The sequence below is a fragment of the Poecilia reticulata genome, linkage group LG16 (genome assembly GCF_000633615.1).
Source record: "Poecilia reticulata strain Guanapo linkage group LG16, Guppy_female_1.0+MT, whole genome shotgun sequence".
NCBI lineage: Eukaryota > Metazoa > Chordata > Actinopteri > Cyprinodontiformes > Poeciliidae > Poecilia > Poecilia reticulata.
Window position 1 is genome coordinate 23,358,887 of NC_024346.1, and position 22,963 is coordinate 23,381,849.

Consider the following 22,963-nt stretch of genomic DNA (forward strand, 5'->3'; position numbering starts at 1 on the left):
ATTAATGAATGATAATTAGTAGTTTGCAATTACTGAAGTTATTGTCTTCTGATGTCAAAATTTGCTTAATAATCTGAAACATTTTGTGACACAAACAAAGCAAAACCAAAGGAAATATATTACTTTTCATAGAACTGCACTGAAATTTCTCAAGCAGTGGCAGTAGAATCTAGAGAAGATGAAATTCATTTTTATCTAATAATTTCAGCAGTAACAATGACAAGACAAGGGCAGAGGAAAAAATCAATACATTGTCAAGCCACTACATGTGATGGAGGAATGCTAGAGAGCAGCTCCAGGGGTGCTTCATTTAAGATGACAGATATACCTAGCAACAATCTGCACCTGCCAAGCACAGAAGCCCAAACATAAAGTCTAGAACCTGGAAACATTAAGTCTTATTGATCTATTTATATATGTCAAGGTAGGCACTTACTGTTGCTTTTAAGGGATGCAAGTTAAAAGTGTCAATCAAAATCTCCATCATTTATTGCAGTTCAATGTACCAATTACCTGAAAGAAATCATCCTTGGGGAATCAAGTGTTTTTATTTTTTCAAATAAAAACACTTGAGCACAAATGTGAAATGCAATATACTAAGTCTAAAAAACATACTTTTTCAGATGAGACAATCAAACTGGTTTGACTTTTTGATGTCCATTTTGAGGTGCAAGCATTAAGATACGGCTGCTGTAATACAAGCTCCTAAATCAACATAAGTTGGATCTTGATTTGTATTTCCATAATAATGAGGGTGCTATTACCTTGCACAACCTTTGCCCTGGAGGATATAAAGAGAAATGGTGTTCAACAACTTCAAAGTGATGGTAAGAGGCTTCCATTTCAAAGGTTCAGATTTTAAATTTAGGTTCAGTAATTTATGTTCCATTTTACTCCTGTGTTATAGCGCGTTCCCTTAAAAGAGAAAAAAGAAAGACAATTCAGTCCTCAGGCACAGTATCTCTCGCACAGACTCGAGCCACTTCAACCAGTAATAGATCTTAGCAAAAGTGAAAGAAGACTGTCTTCACCTCGTCTCTGCACAAAAATCCAACTCCTAATATAGTTGTTTAAACTTCTAAACTCACAGGATGCTGGTTTTCTGGTTAGATTGAAACCTCCGATAGGTTTATTTCGGCATTTTACCTGGATTTAAATGGAGACAAATTTGCTCTGACTGCTGCTTAATTTGAAGAGCTCATCACATCTTAGCAGTAGATGCCATTAAGGTGTCAGGAGTTGCTCGGCCTCCTGAATCATTCAAAGAGGAGTATGATGACAGGGTCAACGTTTAATAAAAAAAAAAAAAAAAAAAAGTGGAGGAGAAATGAGCTATGATCTGTCAAGTGAAAGGCTGACAAACAAGTTTTTTTTTGCATTTCTCTTTACTCAATCTAAAAATAATAAAAGCTGTGGAGATTATGAAATGTTTATATAGTATAATTACATCTGACCTCGGACACGGAAGATGTACATTTGGTTGTCAAAAAGTTTTTTAAATAATATTTATACACTATGAATCTACATTTTAGATTTGCTCCATAGTTTAATATAATAACAGTTTAATATATATATATATATATATATATATATATATATATATATATAAAACTGTTATTATATTATATTTGCATTAATCTGTTTGTGTTTCTCCCTGTCACTTTGCTGCTGTTACACAGAAATGTCCCTATTGTGGGACAATAAAGAATATTTCTATTCTATTCTAAGCAGAAAGAGCGAATAAGAAAAGAACAAATTGTAAAAGTGGCAGTTTTCCATCAGTTTATGCTACAAACTTTTAAAGTTTAAAGTACAAGTGTGAAGAGCTGAGAATAGACCAAACTGAAATAATTTTCCTCCTATATTAGTATATAGCTTTCATGAAGCCCTCAATTGCTGCTAGACACTAAAATGCTGCAAAGTATCAACCAAAAACACAACTAAATGAGAAGGGATGGCAAATTTATCACACCTCAAGAAGGCATTAAGACACGAAGAAAACCTCAGTCCTTGGAAGATTGAAAACTTTTTTCTAGAATACTAGGCTTTATCTGTTTTCCAGTATATGTACAAGACCTCAATCCCATCTGCATGGCTATATCGTAAGTAAGGTACATTAAAAGAGTATTAGAAACAACTATAAGCGTAACATGCTTTAATAGTCTAGCATCTAGAATCACATCATCTAAAATGAATCTGAAATTGAACCAATATGTTGTAAAAAGACCATATAGTAAGTATAGGAATTCAGTGGAGGGATGTGATAATACAAAGTATTAGCCTCAGCTGGCTCTACCCAATAAACCGGTCAGTGGGTTTATGCACAATAAAAAGGCAGCAAGCAAAAATGAAAGGTTTCACAATCCCTCTGAAACTTCCTCTTATTTCAATAAAACACACACAGAGATACTTTAAAAGTCTCACTGCAAGATAAAACCGACTTTTGTTTTTTTGCCACATATTGCTCAGGACACCTTGGAACAAGAGATAATGTATCACATGGGGAAACTTTCACGTTGATAACTTTGAATGCCTCAATTGTTTTTGTCCATTTACATATGCAAGGAAAGTAGGCACATCATCAGCAGGAAGGTTATGTCCGTCTATCCTATCAGTCTGTCTCTCTGTCTGTGTTGAATGGTAACACTACAAGTGGTTGCTAAAGGACAATTTTGGTTCAATTTGAGATGAAAAAGCTCAAGAAAAAGTGCTTTAGCAGAAAGGGATCTCACAGAAATACCGAATTACACCACAACTTGGAGAACCACTTATCTTGGCAAAGTGAATAGGATAAACTGCACGGCCCTGGCGCGATGCTGGTCGACAGTTCAGCTTGTTCAAACAGAATGACAGTAATCTTGGCCAACACTTCAGTCTCAGAATGATGACAGGTTGATTGAGGTACGAGAAGCAATCTACTGGAAGGTCCCGGGTTAGGTGAGGACTGAGCGAATGAGAGAACTTGGCGTTGACAGAGGAATGGGGAGGGCGAGGAGGTGAAGGGCAGAGCACGAGAGTAAGGAGACCCTCTGAGTAACCAGCGGCGCAGATAAACAGTGTGAAGAAAGACTGAAGGGGCTGGAGACAAACAACAACAGGAGAAGCGATCTAAAGATATGGTGAGAGCATAAAGAGCGAGCACTTACGGACACAGGTAGGTTGGATCCCGGTCCAGGTAAGATCCGGCAAACACAGCCGTGTTGTGGAGCCTTGCAGTATGTGTCCCTGTTGGCACTGGAAGTCTACTCTGCTCCCCACCTGGCCACAAACAGACAACACACAGAGAAGGAATCAATACCCTGATGCAAATGCCAATAAGCTCCCAGCTTCAAATCTAAAGAGCTTGGAAATAATACTGAACACTAAATGTTTCTTTTCTCCTTAGTAATGATTATCTGTAGAGTGTTGTGGTAAAAGGGAGAATTATTCTGAAGCTGATGTCCTATTTTGTTTGTTTGTTTGTTTGTTTTGCTTTGTTTTGTTTTCTTATCTGATACGGAGAGTAGAAGAGCTTGTCTGTTTTCTAGAGTTTAAATAATTTTGTTTATATTTTCAGTAGCCATTCCAGTCCACTCCTTAAAGACAGCACGAAGACAGATTATTCTCATTTGGAAAGTGTCAAAGATGTGGGTAAAAGTTGCTCGGTAATGCAGAACGATGCAAGACTGCACACCATTACAAGCACTAATCGGTGTAAGCTGCTCCTGCCTTTATTGTGACACTGTTCATATCAGGGATTCTGCTGAATTTTGTGAAGAAATTGTTTACACTTAACTTGCGACACTTGGAAAACAAAAGTGTGCAAATAGAGTGAAATACGTAGAGTGAGAACCTGCAGGGGAGGCGTCAAGCACACAAATATTATAATGTAGATTTTTGTGACAATTAAAATTTTAGTTTCTTGTCTCATGCAAATCTTAAAACTACAGACATTTAAAAGTACGATTTTACTGTAATGTTTGTGAAAAATGAAGAACAGTCTCAACTGTTGTAGAGATTAATGAGGATCCTTAAATAAACAAATTTACATAGCACTAATATCGAGGAAAGTTGGGAAATCACACTAAATGTATATCTGTTATCACCTGAAAAGCATACGTACAAATTTTCTCAAAAAATGCAGTAATATGTTATTATATAAATTGTGGGTTCGACCCATAACTCCATCAGAATCTGTCCATTTCCAGAAGATCCTCAGAGTAAACACAAAAATGAGGTGAGCTTTATAACTTTTTCACCCTATCTTCACTGTATATCGCTTTCACAGTAGAGAAAATAGGCATCCTTCTGTAAAAACAAAGTCTAAAGTTGAGCCAAAGTTGTAAAGGAACCTAAGGTTTATGTGTTTCCATCCCTGCCGAGGAGTGCTGACAGAGCTACCAGCCAAAGTGTTGCCTACAGTGTCTTGTTGAACGATGTTTTGAAATGTTAGAAGATTCATAGACCGAACTGCCAATATTTCAGCCTTCAGATGGCTGGAAATCAAGTTGTTAGGCCATACTAAAAAAAAAATTAAACTTTAGTATTGCCAATTGTGGCTAGTCTTTTCCCATACTATTTTTTTTTCTTTTGCATTCATCTGAAAAGATTAAGTGCATAAAGATGTCACTAAATTAGGTTTTTCTCCCCGTCATCTTACCTTGAAACCTGTAGAGTAATTCATGAAGCCATACTCAGGTATTCCTGGGTTTTCACATGTGCTTCTCGTAGGCTCTGCAACAAGAAACCATTGTGGCGATAAGGGATTGCAAGGGAGCAAAGCGGACAGTGTGACAGAAAGAAAAAGATTGATAATCAAAAAGTCATTTTTCTCAGGAGTGGCTTGTACAGGCAGACAGTACCTGAAGAGGCTTGCAAACGTGAGCAGAATAATCTAGGAATGATTTATTTCTTTCACAATGAATTTTGAGTCTCTGAAATTTGTTGTAAAAAAATACTAATTTGGCTATTATCTGAATATGATGAAACTTCTCTCCACCATTTAAGTCAAACACAAAAACATGCGAACGTACTGCCAACGGACAACATCAAAACCATCCGTCATGAATTAAGATTTGAGCCGATGGGCATCTCACTGTGTGTTGCTCTTGTGCAAAAATATTTAATGGTTATTAATTTAAGTCATAATAAAAATGAGCAGATTTTTATTACAAACAAAAACGACATATGACCATTTTGTGAAGAAATGCAATACCTATACACCGAGGCTGAGAACCACTCCAAGTACCGTCCTCCTGGCAAATGCGTGTTGTCGCTCCAACAAGCACATAGGGGGCGCTGCAACTGAATGTCACCTCTGACTTGAATATGAAGCTGCGTCCTTCTCGCCGTCCTTTGGAAGGCACGCCAGGATCTCCACAGAACTTGGCTGCAGGTACAAAGTGATGTCGTAGATGTGTAAAGACAAAGGGAAACAGGAAGAGGAAGTGATGTTTGAGCTCTTCATCACTACACCTCTCTGAGCAAACTGGTCCGTTTCAATAAATAAGAATCCTGTTGAGAAGGTAATGTGTTTCAGTAATTCAATTCAAAAAGTAAATCTCACACTTAGTCTTGTCGTAATAAGCAATAAATCAATTAATTGCATGATAAATTAAAACAAACAATAATTTCCATTTGCGTTATTTATTGTTTTTACCCTTTTCTCTTTCTTTTCTTTCCACAAAAAACTGGATGAAAAATGTCTTGTCTTTCAGTTCTTTGGTCTTAACTAACCCTATTTCTAAAGGACTATTTTGCTCACAGAGACTTCATCATTTTATTTGAAATTTTGTTTATAAGAGTCTTCCAGTTACAGAGTTAAATGTTCACTAGAATTTATTAATCTTTGAGAATTAGTTGTTGCATTTCTATACCATTACCGAAATGAAGAAATGAAAATGATCTCAAAAGATCAATATTGTCTTTACTGACAATTTACTGTCCAGCAAAATTTGTTATTGTGACAGACCTACTCGTTCTATAGACTCATTAAATACATAGTAATACGTGTCATGAATTTAAATCTTGTTTTGATGATAATTATGACTGATATTACCCAAAAATTAGCTTCACAGAAAATTGTGATAGATAAATAAAGGGACATCTAAAATTCAAATGTAGGCTGCTTTTTATACTGGTCTGAAAACTGTGGGATGTGAACTCAGGGTTTAATCCTTTTGCATTAATTACTCCATCAATGTGGTGTGGCGTAGCTCCTCAGAGGGGTTTCGATCAGATCACTATTCTGGCCAATCAAGCAAAGTGGTACTATGGCCCTGAAACCACTTATTGGCGCTACAGGCAGTGTGGATGGGACCAAAGCCTGCTGGAAAATGAAACCTGCATCTCTTTTAGGTTTATCAGCATTAAATGCTCCAAAATTTCCCAATATTTCAGACTGGGCTGACTTTGCATTTTAGAAAACTGTAACTACACATGGCAGTGAATGAAGATTTTTCTTTCACAATTTTAGTAAGACTACAAATGAATTGTTAATTGTGGATAATTTTCTACCATATTTTTTCTTTCCACTTAACTTTCAACTAATATCCCTAGATCAATCACTTGATGGGCTTTTTTATACCATTGACCATTTGTGGCTAACCTTGTTATAGAGGATGCTAGTGACTGTTAGCATGAGAACCATCAATTCGCCACTGCCCCACTTAAAAAGTGGGTGACAGGTCTTTTCTGAGGAAGAATATTAAGAAAACTATAAGTGTTTTTTTTTCATTTACTCTCCTTACATTAGTTTTTGTTGTTTTGTTTTTTACATCCACTAATTGAACAAGGTGAAACACATGTACGATGCAGACTATATTAAATACTACTCCCCTGAGGAACACGGGGACGACGAGAGAATACATGATCCATACAGGATCAACACATAAATTGTCAAGTTGCCAAGTAATGAAGATAATCAGCTGGTGGGGTTATCATGTGTCCAGATGCACAGGTGCACAATTTGCACCGGTGAGCCTCTCCCAGTTCTGGTGCTTCACTGTGATGAGGAAGTGAACCTCACTGTAATACACCTTGTTCACTTCAGCACCACCCATATCTGTGAATGTGACCTCAGTGTTGCTTTCTCTGCGATAACTCCAGACATTGAAAACAAGCCAAAAACATGGTAATTTTTCTAATCAATTCATGCACATTCAGGATTATGATGTTAGTTTTGAACAAAGCGCTGTCTAAGATTTTTCACAGCTCAATATTTTTTTCAGAATTGCGCTACTGATAGGTAATCAGAAGAAAACATAATTTTGTGAACCTGAAATGTTTTTAAATTGGACCTTGTTCTCATTCAGTTTTTACATTTTTTGGAAAAAACTGATACTGAAGAAACAGGTTGTCTTTCAACAGCGGTTATAGTTTCAGTGAACTGAAGCTACACAATTTTTTTAGGTTAACAGGCTTAATGCTGACTGCGCTGGCTGTTATGTCAACCTTGATCAACTCCTGAATAAGTCTCAGCTCCTCAGTGAGGGGTGATGGTGAGTCCCGAACCCTGATTAGTTAAGAACCTCAGGCCTTTTTCTGAATTTAACGTTGATGTTTCCCACCTTGTTCTCCATATAACTGCAGACAGTGACTGAATGGAGAGGCTTTAATTAAGAAATAATAAACTGTGTGGGCTTCTGCTGTAGCTACACATGATCAGAGACCAAGTACCTACACTGGTTTCACTCAGCTAAGAGCTTTGCTCTCTTTTTATCCCATTTATATAATTGTAACAATAACCATCTTCCCATATGATTTGGAATGTCTTCAAAGAGGAAATTATTCAAGTTGCTTTGACGTTAAAGGGGTTGTAGAAAGTCCGTTTTGACAAATGTGGGCAGATACGTGGACATCCTTGTCGCAGGATGAATTGTGCACGTCTAATCACTTTTGTTTCCAGCAATCAGTCTCATCGGCGAGTAGTTACAGTAGGTGTATGGATATTCATCTTGGGAGCATAGAGGGAGCTGAGGAAGGTCATGGCTCTAAATTTCAGATCAAAATAATTAGCAAGTGAAATATTAATTTCTCTGAAGGGGCCTAGGGGTTAACTCAACTGAAACCATTTACTGCCGCTCTTGTCTCTAAGCCTCTTGTATGACATTGCTTTTTTAATGGGACTCTAGCTATGGCCTCAGCAGAAGAATCCTGATGGATTTCCACTGCTCCTCTGTCAATTTATTGCTTATAGACATCCAATAAAAGTAGCTAAAATAGTTTAGGCTGAATGGGTTTGATGGTAGGACAAGTGAGCCACCCTCTGGCCTTCCAAATGCCTCTTTCTATTCATCCCCCTTATTTTATCCATCCATCACTCCCCAATGACCCCAGTGATCAGTATATGTTGCTTGTTAGCCGTCGGTGGTTCTGATATGCTTGGTGCATGTGGGAGAGAGAGCAGAGGGGAGGGAGAGAGTCAAAGCATCCAGTCACGCAGCTAGAGCACTGCAGGATCAAGCTAATAATGAGGCAGCTGCTCCTCCAAACCTGACATGTGCTGCTGCATGGAGGTCTGCTGACAGAGATAAGTTCCTCCTTGCATTCTTCCTACAACTCATGAACTAACAGGTTCTCCCCACAACCAATTCGTGATACCGCCGATATCTAGGAAGAGAGATTAAAATCCACACAGTGCAAGAATGGCTGGATAAACTTTAAACTGAAAATATCTCAAACGTCTTCTCATCCGGCACAATGTGCTCCCTTGGAAAATTAATATCGAAGCAGTAAGACCCTGCCTTGTGCTTCAAGTCCCAAGTCTGACCGGTTTTTCTGGGATGGCGAGAGAAATATGCAAACCTCTGGACAGATCTGAAAACAATTCTTGTCCCATCTCAAATGGCACCGTAAAGCTTAGTATTCTGTTCGTATTTCTTGGAGCGTTGACAATGCAGGCCAAACAGGTGACATGCACATCAGTCATAAACTTCAAGCCACAGGAAAATAATGTTCTGTTTTATGGATATATAAGAAAAATGGCCCCAAGCCAAACCAAGCTCAGCATATTTAATGTGCCAGTGTGTATGCGTGTACGAATGTGTGTAGAAAGAGTGAGATGGAGACACGTCAAACTTTTCTCTCTCTCTCTCTGCTGCCTCTCCTCTTCCTTGATGAATTATCAATGCTTTGAAGTCATCAGTATGCAGAGGCCAGATTCACAGATTCAAAGTTGGGATCACAGACTTATCCCTGCAGACAACTAAAAACTGGCGTTCTCAAACACTGAGTTTAGCTCTTCCCTGTGTGCTGGTAGGAGCATGAACATGCATCTTAATCCTGTTTGGCTGCAAATTCCGAGTAAAGATTTGTGTTTGCAGAATCTCACAGTTTTGCTGAGCTGTATGCGCTGAGGTGAAAATGAATTACAATCATAAGTGAAACACTCGGTGATGCAGGCTTGTTATGCGAGGCATGAGCGCGAAAGAAAAAAAGCAAAGCTGCGACTTTAAAAATAATTTTTTGCTCAAACAGAAACATCGATAAACTCGACAGGTTAAATTTTCTGGCAAAAACCTTCAATATAAAATGAAAATCTTATCTTAAACTAAGATTTACATTAATATAACTTTCCAACTATTTCATAGTTCATATCCATTACTTGTGGAAGTTTATGCTAAGTCCAGAATCTAAAAAATATTTTACCTCAGTGCCTTTGAAGGCTTTCCCTGACAAATGTATGTGTTTATAATGGAACAAAAAATGCACAGAGTACAGTCATTATACACAGCCTGCATTAATAACAAGGATTTAGCTTGCCTCCATTCTTTACCTGAGACTGGTGCAGATGGTGCTTTACTGACATTCCTAATGCATAGAAAATAACCTCGTCCACACCACACATAATCAGCATTTTATATCCCCGTGTTCACCGCTTCCCATTCTTGTGTATTTTGCTTGTGCAAAACCAAAGTGATTCATCACCTCTTTGCCACATTAAGCATGCAGCAGAGGAGTCAAGTTCTTTACAGAAACTTGGTTACTGAGCACAGTGATATTTAATGTGTAGTCAGTCATTTTGTGTCAGCTGGGAACAACTGTCAAAACCTGCATCTGTGTTATTACCGGTGCAGCTATTAAATGTAATTATCGGGTTAAAAAACAGTTCTGTGCTCAGACGCACTAAGCGGCAGACAGGAGCAGAAAAAGGTTGCTTGCTCACATCACCGCAGGAGGTTGTTCAGAAGGTGCTCATGTGGAAAAATGATTGCAGTGTGTTGAGGGATGTCACTGCTCATCATAATTGAGGTGGACAGTGTCTGGACATGGTATATTTACCAAGTGGAAACTTATCCATTATATGACCAGATGACAAGTTTGGCTAAAGCAGGCAAGAGAACAGACACCTGGGCAGCTGAATGTAAACACAAGGCTTTTCTAAAGGACAAGTCTGGACATCAGTAACTCGGATTGGACAAAATAATATATTAATCAGACAAAGCATTGCGCTGTAAGCTGCAGTGTTCACCTTCACAGCTCTTCAGCTACTTATAACAGAAGAACCACAAATTTTAGCTAATTTTATTAAGAGTTGATGTTGTAGATGGTGCACAAGTCCAGACCTGCAACTTTTAGATGAACCCTTTACCAAACAAACTTGAGTGATAAGATAGAAATGCAGTAACTTGTTTCAGAGGAGAGATTTGTTTCAGACAAAGATTATTTTATATTTACATCTCCCTCTGACAGTAAAGGGTTCAGCCAGTGGCAGCTCTGCACCTGCAAGATTCATTTGTACTGTTGATCCTGAGGGAGCCGGTCTGGTTCTGGTTGAGAAGGGACAATGGGACTCAGCACTGGGACTGGGAAGGCGCCAACAGAGGCACCTGATACTTGTTAGGAATATGTGCTTTCACGGCTCTCTGAAAGTTTTCAGTAACACCAGAAACTGTTCAGGGTTGCCTTGTGTTTAGCACCTATATATTATCAAATCAACTTGGACCATTTCCTACTCTCTTTCATCAATAACTTTGTGTGTGTGTGTGTGTGTGTTTCTTAAATAGGGCAGGTCTGTGGAGTGTAATACAATTAGTTGTCCTGGCTATAGTTACCTCTACTACTTTGCTTTGGACTACCACATAAAATCCAACTAACAGGCTCAACTTTGCTGCCAAAACATAACAAATCTAAAATGGTATCCATTTTTTTCCCCAAAGCACCATACATGAGCAAATTGCTACATACTGTAAGGTATAGTGTGTCTAGCTGCTGTGCAACAACAAGAGCAATCTGTTATCTGTGTCTTAAAAGCTCCCTCATGGGAATGTGTTCGCTTCTCTGGATACACCAACATTCATCAGCTTCTGTCACAGTCTGACACTTTTTGATTTGTTGTTATTTAATGACAGCTACTGGAAAACAACAAAACTGTTTACCTCACCGTCTTCATCTGAAAGTCAAACTACTGTAACTCATTAAGCCATACAGTATTAGTTAACTCTATGCGATATCAAAACTAAATTCACATTTTCTTTAAGTCTCTTTACTGCTGTGAATTTGACATGAAAAAACAACGGACAGCCCCCAACTGCAGCTCACGCTGTGATGCCCGAGTCATTAAAGAAAACATCTTGATGTTGTTCGTGTTTAGATAAGTGAGATTTCATTTGTGATCAACATTCAAGAGTCCTAACGCTGAGAGAAACAAACGCATGTAAGTGCTTTACCACTTAACATTTCACTTCTTTGCGACACATTGCATGACTGATTCAGATGGCAGTGAGACACCGTTTGAGCAGTCATGCATAACTGAGGTTATTAGTACACTTGCAAAGACATCCCTGAGAAGATATTAATGGAGTAGGGAGAATAAGAAAATTCAGTCATGAGTCTGCTCAGATCATCATCTCCATCAACACTGCAGCTCTCACCCTGAGGGTAGAGGGCAACTCACTTCTTTTTAATCTACATATAAATTAGAGAATTTACTCTATGTAGTAATGACAAAATGTTCACTTTTTGCTACGAACATTTGTGAATTCATATATGCTTTAGCATATCAAAAACTTGCTTAAAAAACATATGAAAACAAAGACAGAGCAACACGAAAAATGCGCATTTCTGGCTTTTAGATTCCTTTGAAATTACAGCTTAGCTTAGTCAGCTTGTCCTCTAGCTTCATATCTGACTTATATTTATTATTCATGGATTACAACACTTTCCTTAATTAGAAAAACAAATCATTGAAAATTGCAAGCAGTTTAAAGTGTGCTTATAAAAAGGTATGCGATGCTAAAGCAATGACTGAGATAAGCAACACAATATATTAAAAATGCAAGAGCTGTGTACTGCTGACGAGGGACAAATAAAAATGTTACCTTCTATGTCAAAAATTCCCAAGTGACAAATGAAGAACAGAATGTCTTTTGCTGACTGAACTTCTGTAGTCCTGATTTCACTTCTTTATGACAAAAAGAAAGGTTGGTAATTTCGGTCAAACGCAGTACACAAGGTGAAACACCGTCCTTTTCTTTTTTAGTACTTTTATCATATATATGGAACTGTGAGTTCCATGTTTATGAAGGAATACAAACAGTTTGTTTTTTTTCTGACTGAGTTCAACTAAATGGAGAAAAAAAAACACATTTTCAGGCAGAATTCCTACTCACACACTCTCAATCTATACACAAAGAAATGTCTTCTGCAAATTTCTGTAATTACTGTCATAACTAGCCTGTTAGGAGGTAGAAAAGATCAACTTACGCAAGCACTGAGGCAGGTCTCCGCTCCACATGCCATTTCCTGTGCAGGTAAGCACAGCAGGGAAGGAGAGTTCATACCCAGGTAGGCAGCCATAGCTTACACTGGACCCCCACTCCAGGACGGAGCCCTCCAGCAGCCCGTTTGGGATGGACGGTGGAGTAGGACAGGTCACCACTGTGAAAACAGTCAGCACACACTTACAGGCTTGTCAAAGAATGATTAATAGAAATGTAGCATCCCGTAATGTAACAAAAGCAAGCATAATGGTCTTTGTTCATTTAAATACAACAACAATAAAAAGAAGAAAAACTTGCCAAGAATGCAGTAATGTTTTTTAGCCAATAGTGTAATGACAATAATAACAATCTGCCAAAAAGCAACCAAACCATAATTACCAAATGGACTTCATTGCTAATTATAATAATAATAATAATAATAATAATAATAGTAATTACTAATAGTAATTACTATTATTATTATTATTATTATTATTATTATTATTATTATTATTATTATATTGTGTACAACAAACAATTCTAGATAGATAAGGAATATTGTAGGAACATGAATGAATATAATCACTAGGAACGATGGACATGTGTTATGACCTGGCCTGGTAAAAACCAGCCTATTGTACTACTCGTTGCTACGTACAGATGGTCAGCTAGTGAAAAAAATTGCTTCCTAGACATGTGAACTCTTTTGCAATTTTACATTTTATCCAATCACTAACGTTTGTTTGTGATGTATGTAATGTGCCAGTTCGAAGCCTACCGGAAATTGCCTGCGCTGTAAACAACCTGTGACGGAGGGGCCGTCACGAGCCGGGACTTAATTATGAGTCCATGTCAGCAGGCGAGCACGCCCGCACACACATACACAATCGCTAACTTACTTCAGCAGGCGAGCACGCCCGCACACACATACACAATCGCTAACTTACTTCTGTTGCAGCTTAAACTGACGCGGTTTGCCGTGGGTGCACACGCGGTGTTCCTGCTTCGGTTAGCATATCCATCTTAACCTGTTTTCAGTTCCAAACATTTTCCCGGTTCTGTTTCAAGCAGGGTTATTTCTGGATTGTGGAGCGCCAGAAGAGAGTCAGGTGATGACGTAGGGATGTCGTCAGAATGTATTGAGTGTATTCTATTAATATTATTATTATTATTATTATTTTGTATCCTTAAAGAGTTAATTTGAGTTAGAAGTAATTGTTTTGTTGTTCGGTCTTTCTGTGGGCGGAGCCTGTGGCGTTAAAAGCGGGGCTCTGCGCCACACAGGGAGTCAGACTGTGGCTTGACTCCTGACAAGTCACATGGAAGGTGATGGACTCTTTCATTGAAGGTACTGTTTGTCTGTTTTTAACCTGCCTTGGACAATCAACGTCATTGTTCGCAACGTTTTCTGTTCACTGATTACTGGATCAGTAGAGTTTCTACCAGAGGAATCCAAGTAATTGGGAGGAAGACCAGATTGAGCTGTAGGCGAAATTTGAATCGAATCGAGTGGAATAGCAAAGAAAGGCAAAGGCCAAGCTAGCTGTTACCCATTTTGTATTCAAAAACTGTGCAAAATCTGCAAAAAGTGCCCTACTTCCAAGAAATTCAGCATATTTATATATTATTACATTATCACTTACAGTGAATAAAATTGCAAAGAATTGTTTTAGTTCAACAGCAGAATAATTAAAACATATTGGCAATTTTTTATGACTAGTGTTTTAAAAACTTTACTATATTAATGCAAAATTATTATGTCAGTGGTTTTAATACAGTTAGGTTCAGTTAAATTAGAATACTATGTCAGCTACTGAATTAATCAAGCAAAACATATTATACAGATACATTACACAGACTGAAATTTCCAGACTTTTATTCTGTTAATTATGATCTTTCATTTATAGCTAATAAAAGCATGTAATTTAAGATTAAAATATTACATTGAACTAATAAAACCAATTTTAAATTCAGAAATGTTATTGGAAAGCATGCTTAATTGCTGCTTGAAAGTTGGTATTTTAACCTGACAAGCTAGGTTAATAAAAAAACATAACTGAATTTACTGGGAGCACATAAAAAACTACCAGAAATTGTTAAATTATTGTCAGGTGTTACATTAATGGTTGTTATTACATCATCAGTCCATGTTTGCACATACCGTAGAGACATTTGAGTCAGAAAGGGATTAGGAAAGATTTGGAACGCAAGATCAAAATAATAAAATAAAAACATAGAAGTTACATTTTAGAGTACTTTAGTTACTATTTACATTTCTACTTTTCATCAGAAAAACTATGTCTGAAAGTGACACAACTGATTGGGAAACTTTACATTTTAACCATAAAGCAGACAGATGCTTCCGGCTTTCAGAACAGACTGACTTATAACTCAGAACATGCTTACAAGTAAAAAGGTGAAAAATATATGGCAGCCTGTGGAGACCACATTATGATTCTGTGCATAAAACCTAAAAACTTGGAGCTTTTTGATAAATAAGGCACTTTTTTTAAGGAAAGAAGAACATTTCAAGGTGTTCCACATGCTAGTTTTTATACAGATCCAGACAAGTTGGGAAGTTTGATGAAAAGTGTCTACTTTAAATTTAAAAACGTACCAAAGGATAACAACAAATGCTCTGCATTGTCTATATCCACTAGTGGATACAGACAAATATCGCTTTAAACTTGATGTAGTTTTATGCGAAGTAAATGTTTATGTTGATTATAAAATGTTTTAGGTGTTAATGATCTATATCTATTTCTCTTTCCCTCTCAGAACATTTTCACAAAAAGCATATTACCTAAACTTTAATCAAACTAAGTGCAATAAAGCATAGCAATAGTTCAAGGACATCAAACAGGAACGAGTTACCATTTTACATACTGTACAGTTAGACCAAATGGAAACTTGTGTTTTGACTGAGCAATATTTTCCTTTATCTGTTTACAGTTTATTGAATATTTGTGAGTAATCTGGGGACATTTTGTGGCTCTGCAAGCTGTAAACTTTCTGCTCAACAAATGTAATAAATAAATGCATAATAAAGCTCTGAGTTAGTTCTCACAAACTGGCACATGGGCCCATGGGGCTCCAGTCTGGATATGGGTTTTAGGAATGTGAATACATTATGGCAGTTCTTTAAATCTGTAGCTATCTTTGTGCAACATGAGTCTCACTGCAGATGAGCAGAGTTCGATCCCCAGCAGCTTTAGTAAACATTATTTAGAGGAGACAATCCTTTCTACAGGTTTACCTAAGATCAGCGCATGACGAATCTATTACATGACTACAATCTTTACCCCATGCTGTACTGTGTATGGGCTGGTAGTTATTTTATCTATAAACATTTGAAGCTTCTGTAGGTTTGAAACACAATGAAAGACTACAGTCCAAATACCACCAAACCATTAACTGATAGCTGAAAATTTTAATTAGAATGATAAGAATGAGTGTGTTTTAGCTCCAGCTCTGAATTATGTTGTCTTGTATTGGAGTTTCAGGTTGCAGACCAACACATAACAATGCATAGCTTTCAAGAGGAAGGGAAACTATATATATATATATATATATATATATATATATATATAGGTAAAACACTATTGAGTGGCACTCACTATTGAGTGGCACTCACAAACAACAATTTGTAATCTTTTGCTGCAAGGTACAGTTGTAAATTTTGAAGGATGTCTTTGCCTGCTCTGCAGTTTCTACAGACTAAAATTCTTTGATTTTCACAAAACAGTTTAAACCCAGTCAGACTGGATAGGAAAAGGCTGTGAACAGCAACACTCAAATCTTGGCATAGTTTTACAATTTGAATAGCCAAGTCCAACTTTGACTGGATTTGGCTATTAACACATGAATATGCTTGAGTTGACAGTTTTGTGTGCTGTATGGTAAACTTTTATCTTAATTGTTTTGCAGCTTCTAACAGGATTTCTTCCGATGTTGCCATGTATTTCCCTCAATACATCCTGTAAATATTGCCAATCAATTTTCTTGTCCCTAATAAAGAAACGCATCACAGTGGAGATTATTAGGAAGATGATGCATTGTGTTTTGCATGAAAGCCAAAGTTTAAATTTGATCTACCACATCTCTCATATACATGCATGTTATTCTCTCTTCCTTTAAAAGAATATGGTCTCTTACTTAAAAATTATAATCAATTAAATTGAAGTTTATTGTTGTAAAATGACCAACTGTGAAAAGATTCAAGGATGCGACGACTTTTATATGTAAGGCACAACGTTCTTGCCACAATTTTTGCTTACTTGTTTGTTTTCCTGAAGAATGAGTAACAATGAATATGGAACAGACCACAGTGGGATATTCACTCACTGTCTCCAAAGGGGAAGCATCTTTTGTTCTTGGTTGGCTGCGGTTTCAGAGCCATTTCCATACGGACATTTACACAGCATATATGCTTCACAGGTATGCTATGTTTAGAAAGACATTCAGGCCTTGGTGTAATTAACTGTGATGACGTTAATAAGCTCTGGGGAAAAAAAACAACCACTTAACAATGAAAGGTGGTTACTGTACATTAGACTACCTGTATTCTCCTACAGTAGATCTGTGAGAAAAAAATCCAATAGTGACAAAGTCAAAGTAAAAAAGAAATGGTTATTCTAGTAGGTATGTTACACTGATGATAGAGGTAGGCTTTCTAATCTCATAAACGCAGCTTTAGAAATGACACAATAACAGAGAAGTAAAAAAATAAGCTTCAGGTCTGGGTGGCAAGCAGAACTAAATGAGAAGAAGAGAGTGGCCCCATTTTCCAAAGTAATTCTAAGCAGCATTAGAGCATTAGTCGCTCTCAGCTGAACATGCCAAACCTGGGATTCAGACTGAATCCTATGCTGGGATCACACTTTGGATGCCTCGTCTGTGTGTATGCACATCACACACAAACTCAGCAGCTAGAACTGACGTTCACACATTATGTGCAAAATTATGCACAGAGTAAAACCTCTTTGTCTCCTCGAATCTCCATTTGTCTCTGTATGTCTTTCCTCCTTCTACTCCCCCCACCCGCCAGCGTTTTAGCTCGTACTCCTTTGGCACGTTATCCCAATCTGTGACAAGATGACAGATGCCCAGCTTCCCGTCACTTTTAAGCAGCTCAAACTGCCTGACTGCTGCACCTTTAACTTCAAGCCAGTCGTGCAAAATAAAAAGGCAAACAATTCTCCTAGAATAGCCGGCCTTCTGATTAGAAGAGAAATACAGATTTCCCTCATGCACTTCTAAAACGTGCTGGTGTGTAGACTTTGGAAAAAGTTGGAAGAAAAAAAGTTCTGCAATTAGCGGACTGGATTCTCAATGCTTGTTATAGATGGTTTTAAATTACAGTGAAAATAAAGGAGGAAAAGGCCTCGTAATATCTGTGTTTTGCTTTAATATCTCATCCATATTGAGAAATAGTTAAGCAGATGTAGAGCACCCACTTAGTAATCAAACTTCTCCCTTCTGCCTTTCTTTTATTCATTTAACTTGATGAGATAAATAATTACTACTGGAGAACCGAGAGTGAGAGAAGAGGCAGCAGTGACCCTGTGGGTCACTTATTAATGTGTGCAGGTCAACGTAAGTGGACAGCACTACGGACAGCGGTGATGATTGGAAAATAAAAAATAAAAAAAACACGGGCATGTGTGAAGAGTCTGTGAATAAGTATGCATGAGAGAGAGAAGGCCATAGCTGCAAGAGGTCTTTTGACTGTATGAATGCATTGTGGTGTGCGTGACAGGAAAGCTTAGAGTCCTGAGTTACCTCCTCTTCAAATCAACCCCAGGTAGGATAGCAGGAGCAGGGCAGAGTGTAAGAGCTGCGGCAGGAGCTGTCAGCTGGAGGTTAGATTTAGAAACTTTCACATACATGCCTGTGCACACGTAGCGCACACACACCGGCTCAGCCTCCCTCGCTTCCTCTCGTTCTCTCTGTTTAAACAGATGTGGGTGGCAGTTGGGCAACTATCAACTCATCAGGCGTCTTCGGCGTATAATGGAACAGGTTTTGTGAATAATGAAAAACACGAGTGAAATAATTCAACTCGCTGTCAGTTTGGATGTTGTAAATGCCTGAGCAAGGGCAGACGAGGAGCTTGAGAACAATGAGAAGCGTGCGGCTTTAAATCTCGAGGCAGAGCAAAGGAGAGAAAATGGCTATTTAGGTTCCAAGCTGCATCTTATGCACAGGCAGCTGAAAAACAACAAGTAGCCTAAAGGTAGAGGGGGGAAAAAAACAAGCCTGTGTTTGATTTTCAACAACTCTCAGCCATTCTATGCGTACATATCTCCAACAAGTTGTTAGGTTTGTATGTGTACATGATAGTCTCTCAAACTCTGCCTCCTTTTCTCACATTTAATTTGTCCCTTGCCATTTCTCAAGAGGCAAACATAATAACAGTTTGCCTCTCTGTACAGTCACTGACACAGCAGCCTGCAAACAGTTCCTTAGCAACAATAAGCCACCATTTGCCTTGTAGGCTCTTTTATTTCCCGGTGTACATCTGAACCGTTTTCTGCACGAGTTAATCTTTCCTGCAACACCTACTTTATGGTGTCAGCAGCTGAAATGCTAATCTATGCCTCCGCTCCGGGATCATAAATCATAGACTGATGTAGAGCTGATAGGTGTAAAACTACTAACCTCACCTCCTGGATTTTCTACCACTGCTGGAATGTGCAGTAACTTTCACAAAGGGAGACAATAACTTATTAATTGCAGATTGAGAGAGATCCATGTTGTTTGTCTAAACACAGAAACGTAATCTTTCAGTTGGTAGGTTTTTCCTATTTGGACGCAACATTTAAATGTTGAAAGGTTTTTACCTGGTCATACACATTTTAAATGCAATTTATTCGTTTTTTTTATGATAGAGAAGTTAAGCATCTGAAGCTGAAAATAAAGAGCTTTCAGGTAACAAAAAACAAAACAAAAAAAATGCTTAATTTACCTCTCTAATTTTGATATTATAAATAACATTGAGTAACTGCAGTAATGGACTGAAAATCTAAACAATTACTAGATGGCTCTGTCGTATTATGCTATTTATTAATTTTCTGCACTCTCAGTATAAATCTAAGTTGCTATGTTTCCTCAAGTACTCTAAATTGTGCTGTAGTTTAGTTTGAGATAGAAATGTAGCATCATTGTCATTGTACACTTTAGTTTGAGATGCGAGACGAACAAGTCTAAAACTCAGATTATAAAACACCTTCAAAATTTCTTCTAGAATAACAAAAGCTCTCAGTTTTTCTCCATTTAGTTACAGCGTACCATGTTGCCTTCACCAACCTGAAGTGCATCATTTAGGACCTCTGGTATTGGTGGCAACCTCAAAAATACTCAAAATTTGAGCAACGTTCTGCCAGTTTGCAACAGATGTGTACAGGCGCAATACCAAGGATGACAGACATCAGAAATGACTGTAGAAAAGCAATTGTTGCTGCTCGTTAATTTTCAAAGGGTTATAAGGTAATTGTGAAACAATTTAAGTCCATCATTATACAGTGCAAAAGATTAATTACAAGACAAACACAGGGCAGACAGCTGCAAATCTCTCCAGGCTTGAAATTAACTGGCAAATTCACTCCAACATCATATTGTGCAATTCTCTGAAAAGTTGACTCTCCAGGCCTTAGCATGATCGATGGAAGATTTCATAGAAGGACAATGAGGGGAAAAAAAAATAAAAAATTATAATTTCTTTGTAAAGTAGTTCCCTCTAAAAATAATGCAGGTACAAAGCTTAGGTTTGCATCATTACAAATGACTGGAATCATTTCCTTTAGAGAGATGAAAATAAAGTAGAGATGTTTTGCCATAACGGAACCAAATTTAGAATAAACTAGAAATAACATTTCAGCACAGACATAAATGAACAGAAACAATTTTCTCAAAGATTCTTTCACAACAAGACCGAAGTTAAAAAGAAGATGGTTGCTCGAAGTTAGTGCTGGTAGTTCTTCAAATGCAGCAATTTTATTTTGACCTTTTTGTGTTTTTTTTAAATGATTAATAGAGGAATCTAGTCTGTGGTTCTTTTTTTTTTACACTGAGTTAGATTTAAACAGACGTTTGACCCTGATAAAGACCAGGTATTTTTAATTTTGTCCTGCTCAGAAAAACTCCTCACACTGAAAAAGTTACATCACTTAGGTTTCTAGTAATAACAGCACTCATACTTTGCAAACTGTTGACTTTTGTGAACTTGTAGACATCTGATGTAATATGTCAAGGGCCAGTGCATGAAATAAACACTCCACCTCTACCTGAACACACAGGAAGTCCAGTGTCACCTTTCTTGCTAATCTTATCAAACATCAAGAAGTAATTTAATGTGACGCTGTGCTAGTGTGCCAAGGTTGTTGTAACAAAGCCTGATGGTTATCAAGATTGACTGCATTGCAAAACAAGTATGAGTCGACTACTGAACAAAATGGGCTTACCTTGGCACGATGGCAATGTTCCGCTCCAGGTCCCGTTGTTGGTGCAAGTCCTAGAGATGGCACTTTCGCCTCCCATGATCACAAATCCTGGCTGGCACGAGAACGTCACATTCTGACCCACCGTGACGTCGTCACCAAATCGCAGCCCATTTGCTGGGATGCCAGGGTCACTGCAGGTGATCACTGTCATTGGTCGACAGAAACAAACAGGCTGCATTAGAACATATTCTGAAAACTGTAGAGTGAATAAAATGTATTGAGTGAAAAATAATGAAATGCAGTTTTCATTTGTTTTCACATAGCCAGCTCTTCTGTCTATTACACACTGAAAAGACCAATAGGAAAATTGATCATGCTACATACAGAGCCATGGAAAACATTTAGGAGGTTGCAAAACCTCTCACATGTATATTATACAAAATAAAAAGCAGCATTATTATATGAAGCATATAATAATGTAGTAAGAATATGCATACTACAGTCAAGTAGTAGCAAACCTACAGACAAGACATACTTTACTTTATAGTCCTTAGCTGCCTCACCCCTTACCGATTCCACCCTGGCAACTGCCAATGTAATGCTTATCAAAAACCTCTACTGTCACGTTTTCAAAAAATATTTAAGAAAATGTTTTATCATCTCAAACCAAACATGTCTGAAGATTCTCTATTTTCCACGTCTTTATATTCAGGAAGATTTAAAGAAAGTCATTTTGTTGTAACTGTAGATTTATAAATCTTCCTCTCCATTCATTTCCTATGGAACTTGTGAGATGTGTGACAGTCTCTTGTCCTCATCCAGCCGAGCGACGGGCGTAATTCGTGCATGTGAAACTTTGAGCTAATACACCTGCACCTGCCGGCTAGCAACGCCTGCACAACACAGTTTATTAGGACTGGCAGCAATAATAAAAATATGAAACAATGAAATCAATTTAAATAACTTTAGAGGCATTGTAGAAATGCTGAAGAAAGTGGTAAACCTTTCTCTTGCTTTTCCATTTTTCATTATCGGGTGCAAATAGACGGAGTTTGTGATGATAGCCTAAACATTTATCTGACTGATTGAGCTGTGTAACTGTGAATAACATATGGTTTACATAAATCAAATTATGAACAGCACCTATACTTATTCTTTAGCAACAGTATATATTGTAAGAGTAAAGAATGGCTGAACAGTAGAATTTTGTACAGCGACGTTTATCAATGAATAGGTGGTAATTATGCTGCGATGATTAGGAAGTGCTAATTGCTCCCCTGCAGTCTGTCACTTCTGCGGTTAAAAGTGATTTAGAGCAGCTGTGAGCCACTAACAGATTCATCGCTGTTTCAACATACTGTATGCGGTGCAGCGCTGGGTGTCGCCTTTTATGTGCTTTTGACAGGTCATTATTCAACTGCTGGAAAAAAAAAAAATAGTAGCAATTTGTTGACCTATGGGAGATGTTGCTCTGCAACTATTCTGTATTTTTTTTTATGACAAGAAATTATTTACCTTCTATTAATGCAGAGTATTTAAGTAGGACATAGAAGAGATAGGAAGCAACTAATGTCGTAAAACTGCGTTTTAGTTATAATTTCGGCCTTAGATAGGGCATTCAAATTAACCTCTGTCAATAAGTTTTATTTGACAAATCAAACCATTGTAATAGCAAAGTGAAAAAAAGCAATGGGTAAACAGGATAAAACATAACCAATTAACATTAATAATACTCACCAGAAAAAACTTGAATGATAATCTTCAATAATTTAAAATGTTTTAATTATTTTATTCCACATGCTGTGAACAGAGGATTGGTGCTGGACGCTCAATGAAATTTTG

The 22,963-nt window shown here is 37.6% G+C and overlaps 1 protein-coding gene across 4 annotated transcripts in view; it reads right to left on the reverse strand.

Moving 5' to 3' along the window:
• LOC103478352 (CUB and sushi domain-containing protein 3-like) overlaps nt 1-22,963 on the reverse strand; it is a 244,833-nt gene that overhangs the window by 14,399 nt on the left and 207,471 nt on the right. For all 4 annotated transcript variants that reach the window (XM_017309426.1, XM_008432116.2, XM_008432118.2 and 1 more), the window contains 5 exons: nt 21,143-21,325; nt 12,685-12,858; nt 5,195-5,368; nt 4,640-4,713; nt 3,147-3,258 (listed from right to left, as the gene is read on the reverse strand). In XM_017309426.1, coding sequence (XP_017164915.1) covers nt 3,147-3,258; nt 4,640-4,713; nt 5,195-5,368; nt 12,685-12,858; nt 21,143-21,325 — 717 coding nt within the window. The remainder of the gene's footprint in view (nt 1-3,146; nt 3,259-4,639; nt 4,714-5,194; nt 5,369-12,684; nt 12,859-21,142; nt 21,326-22,963) is intronic.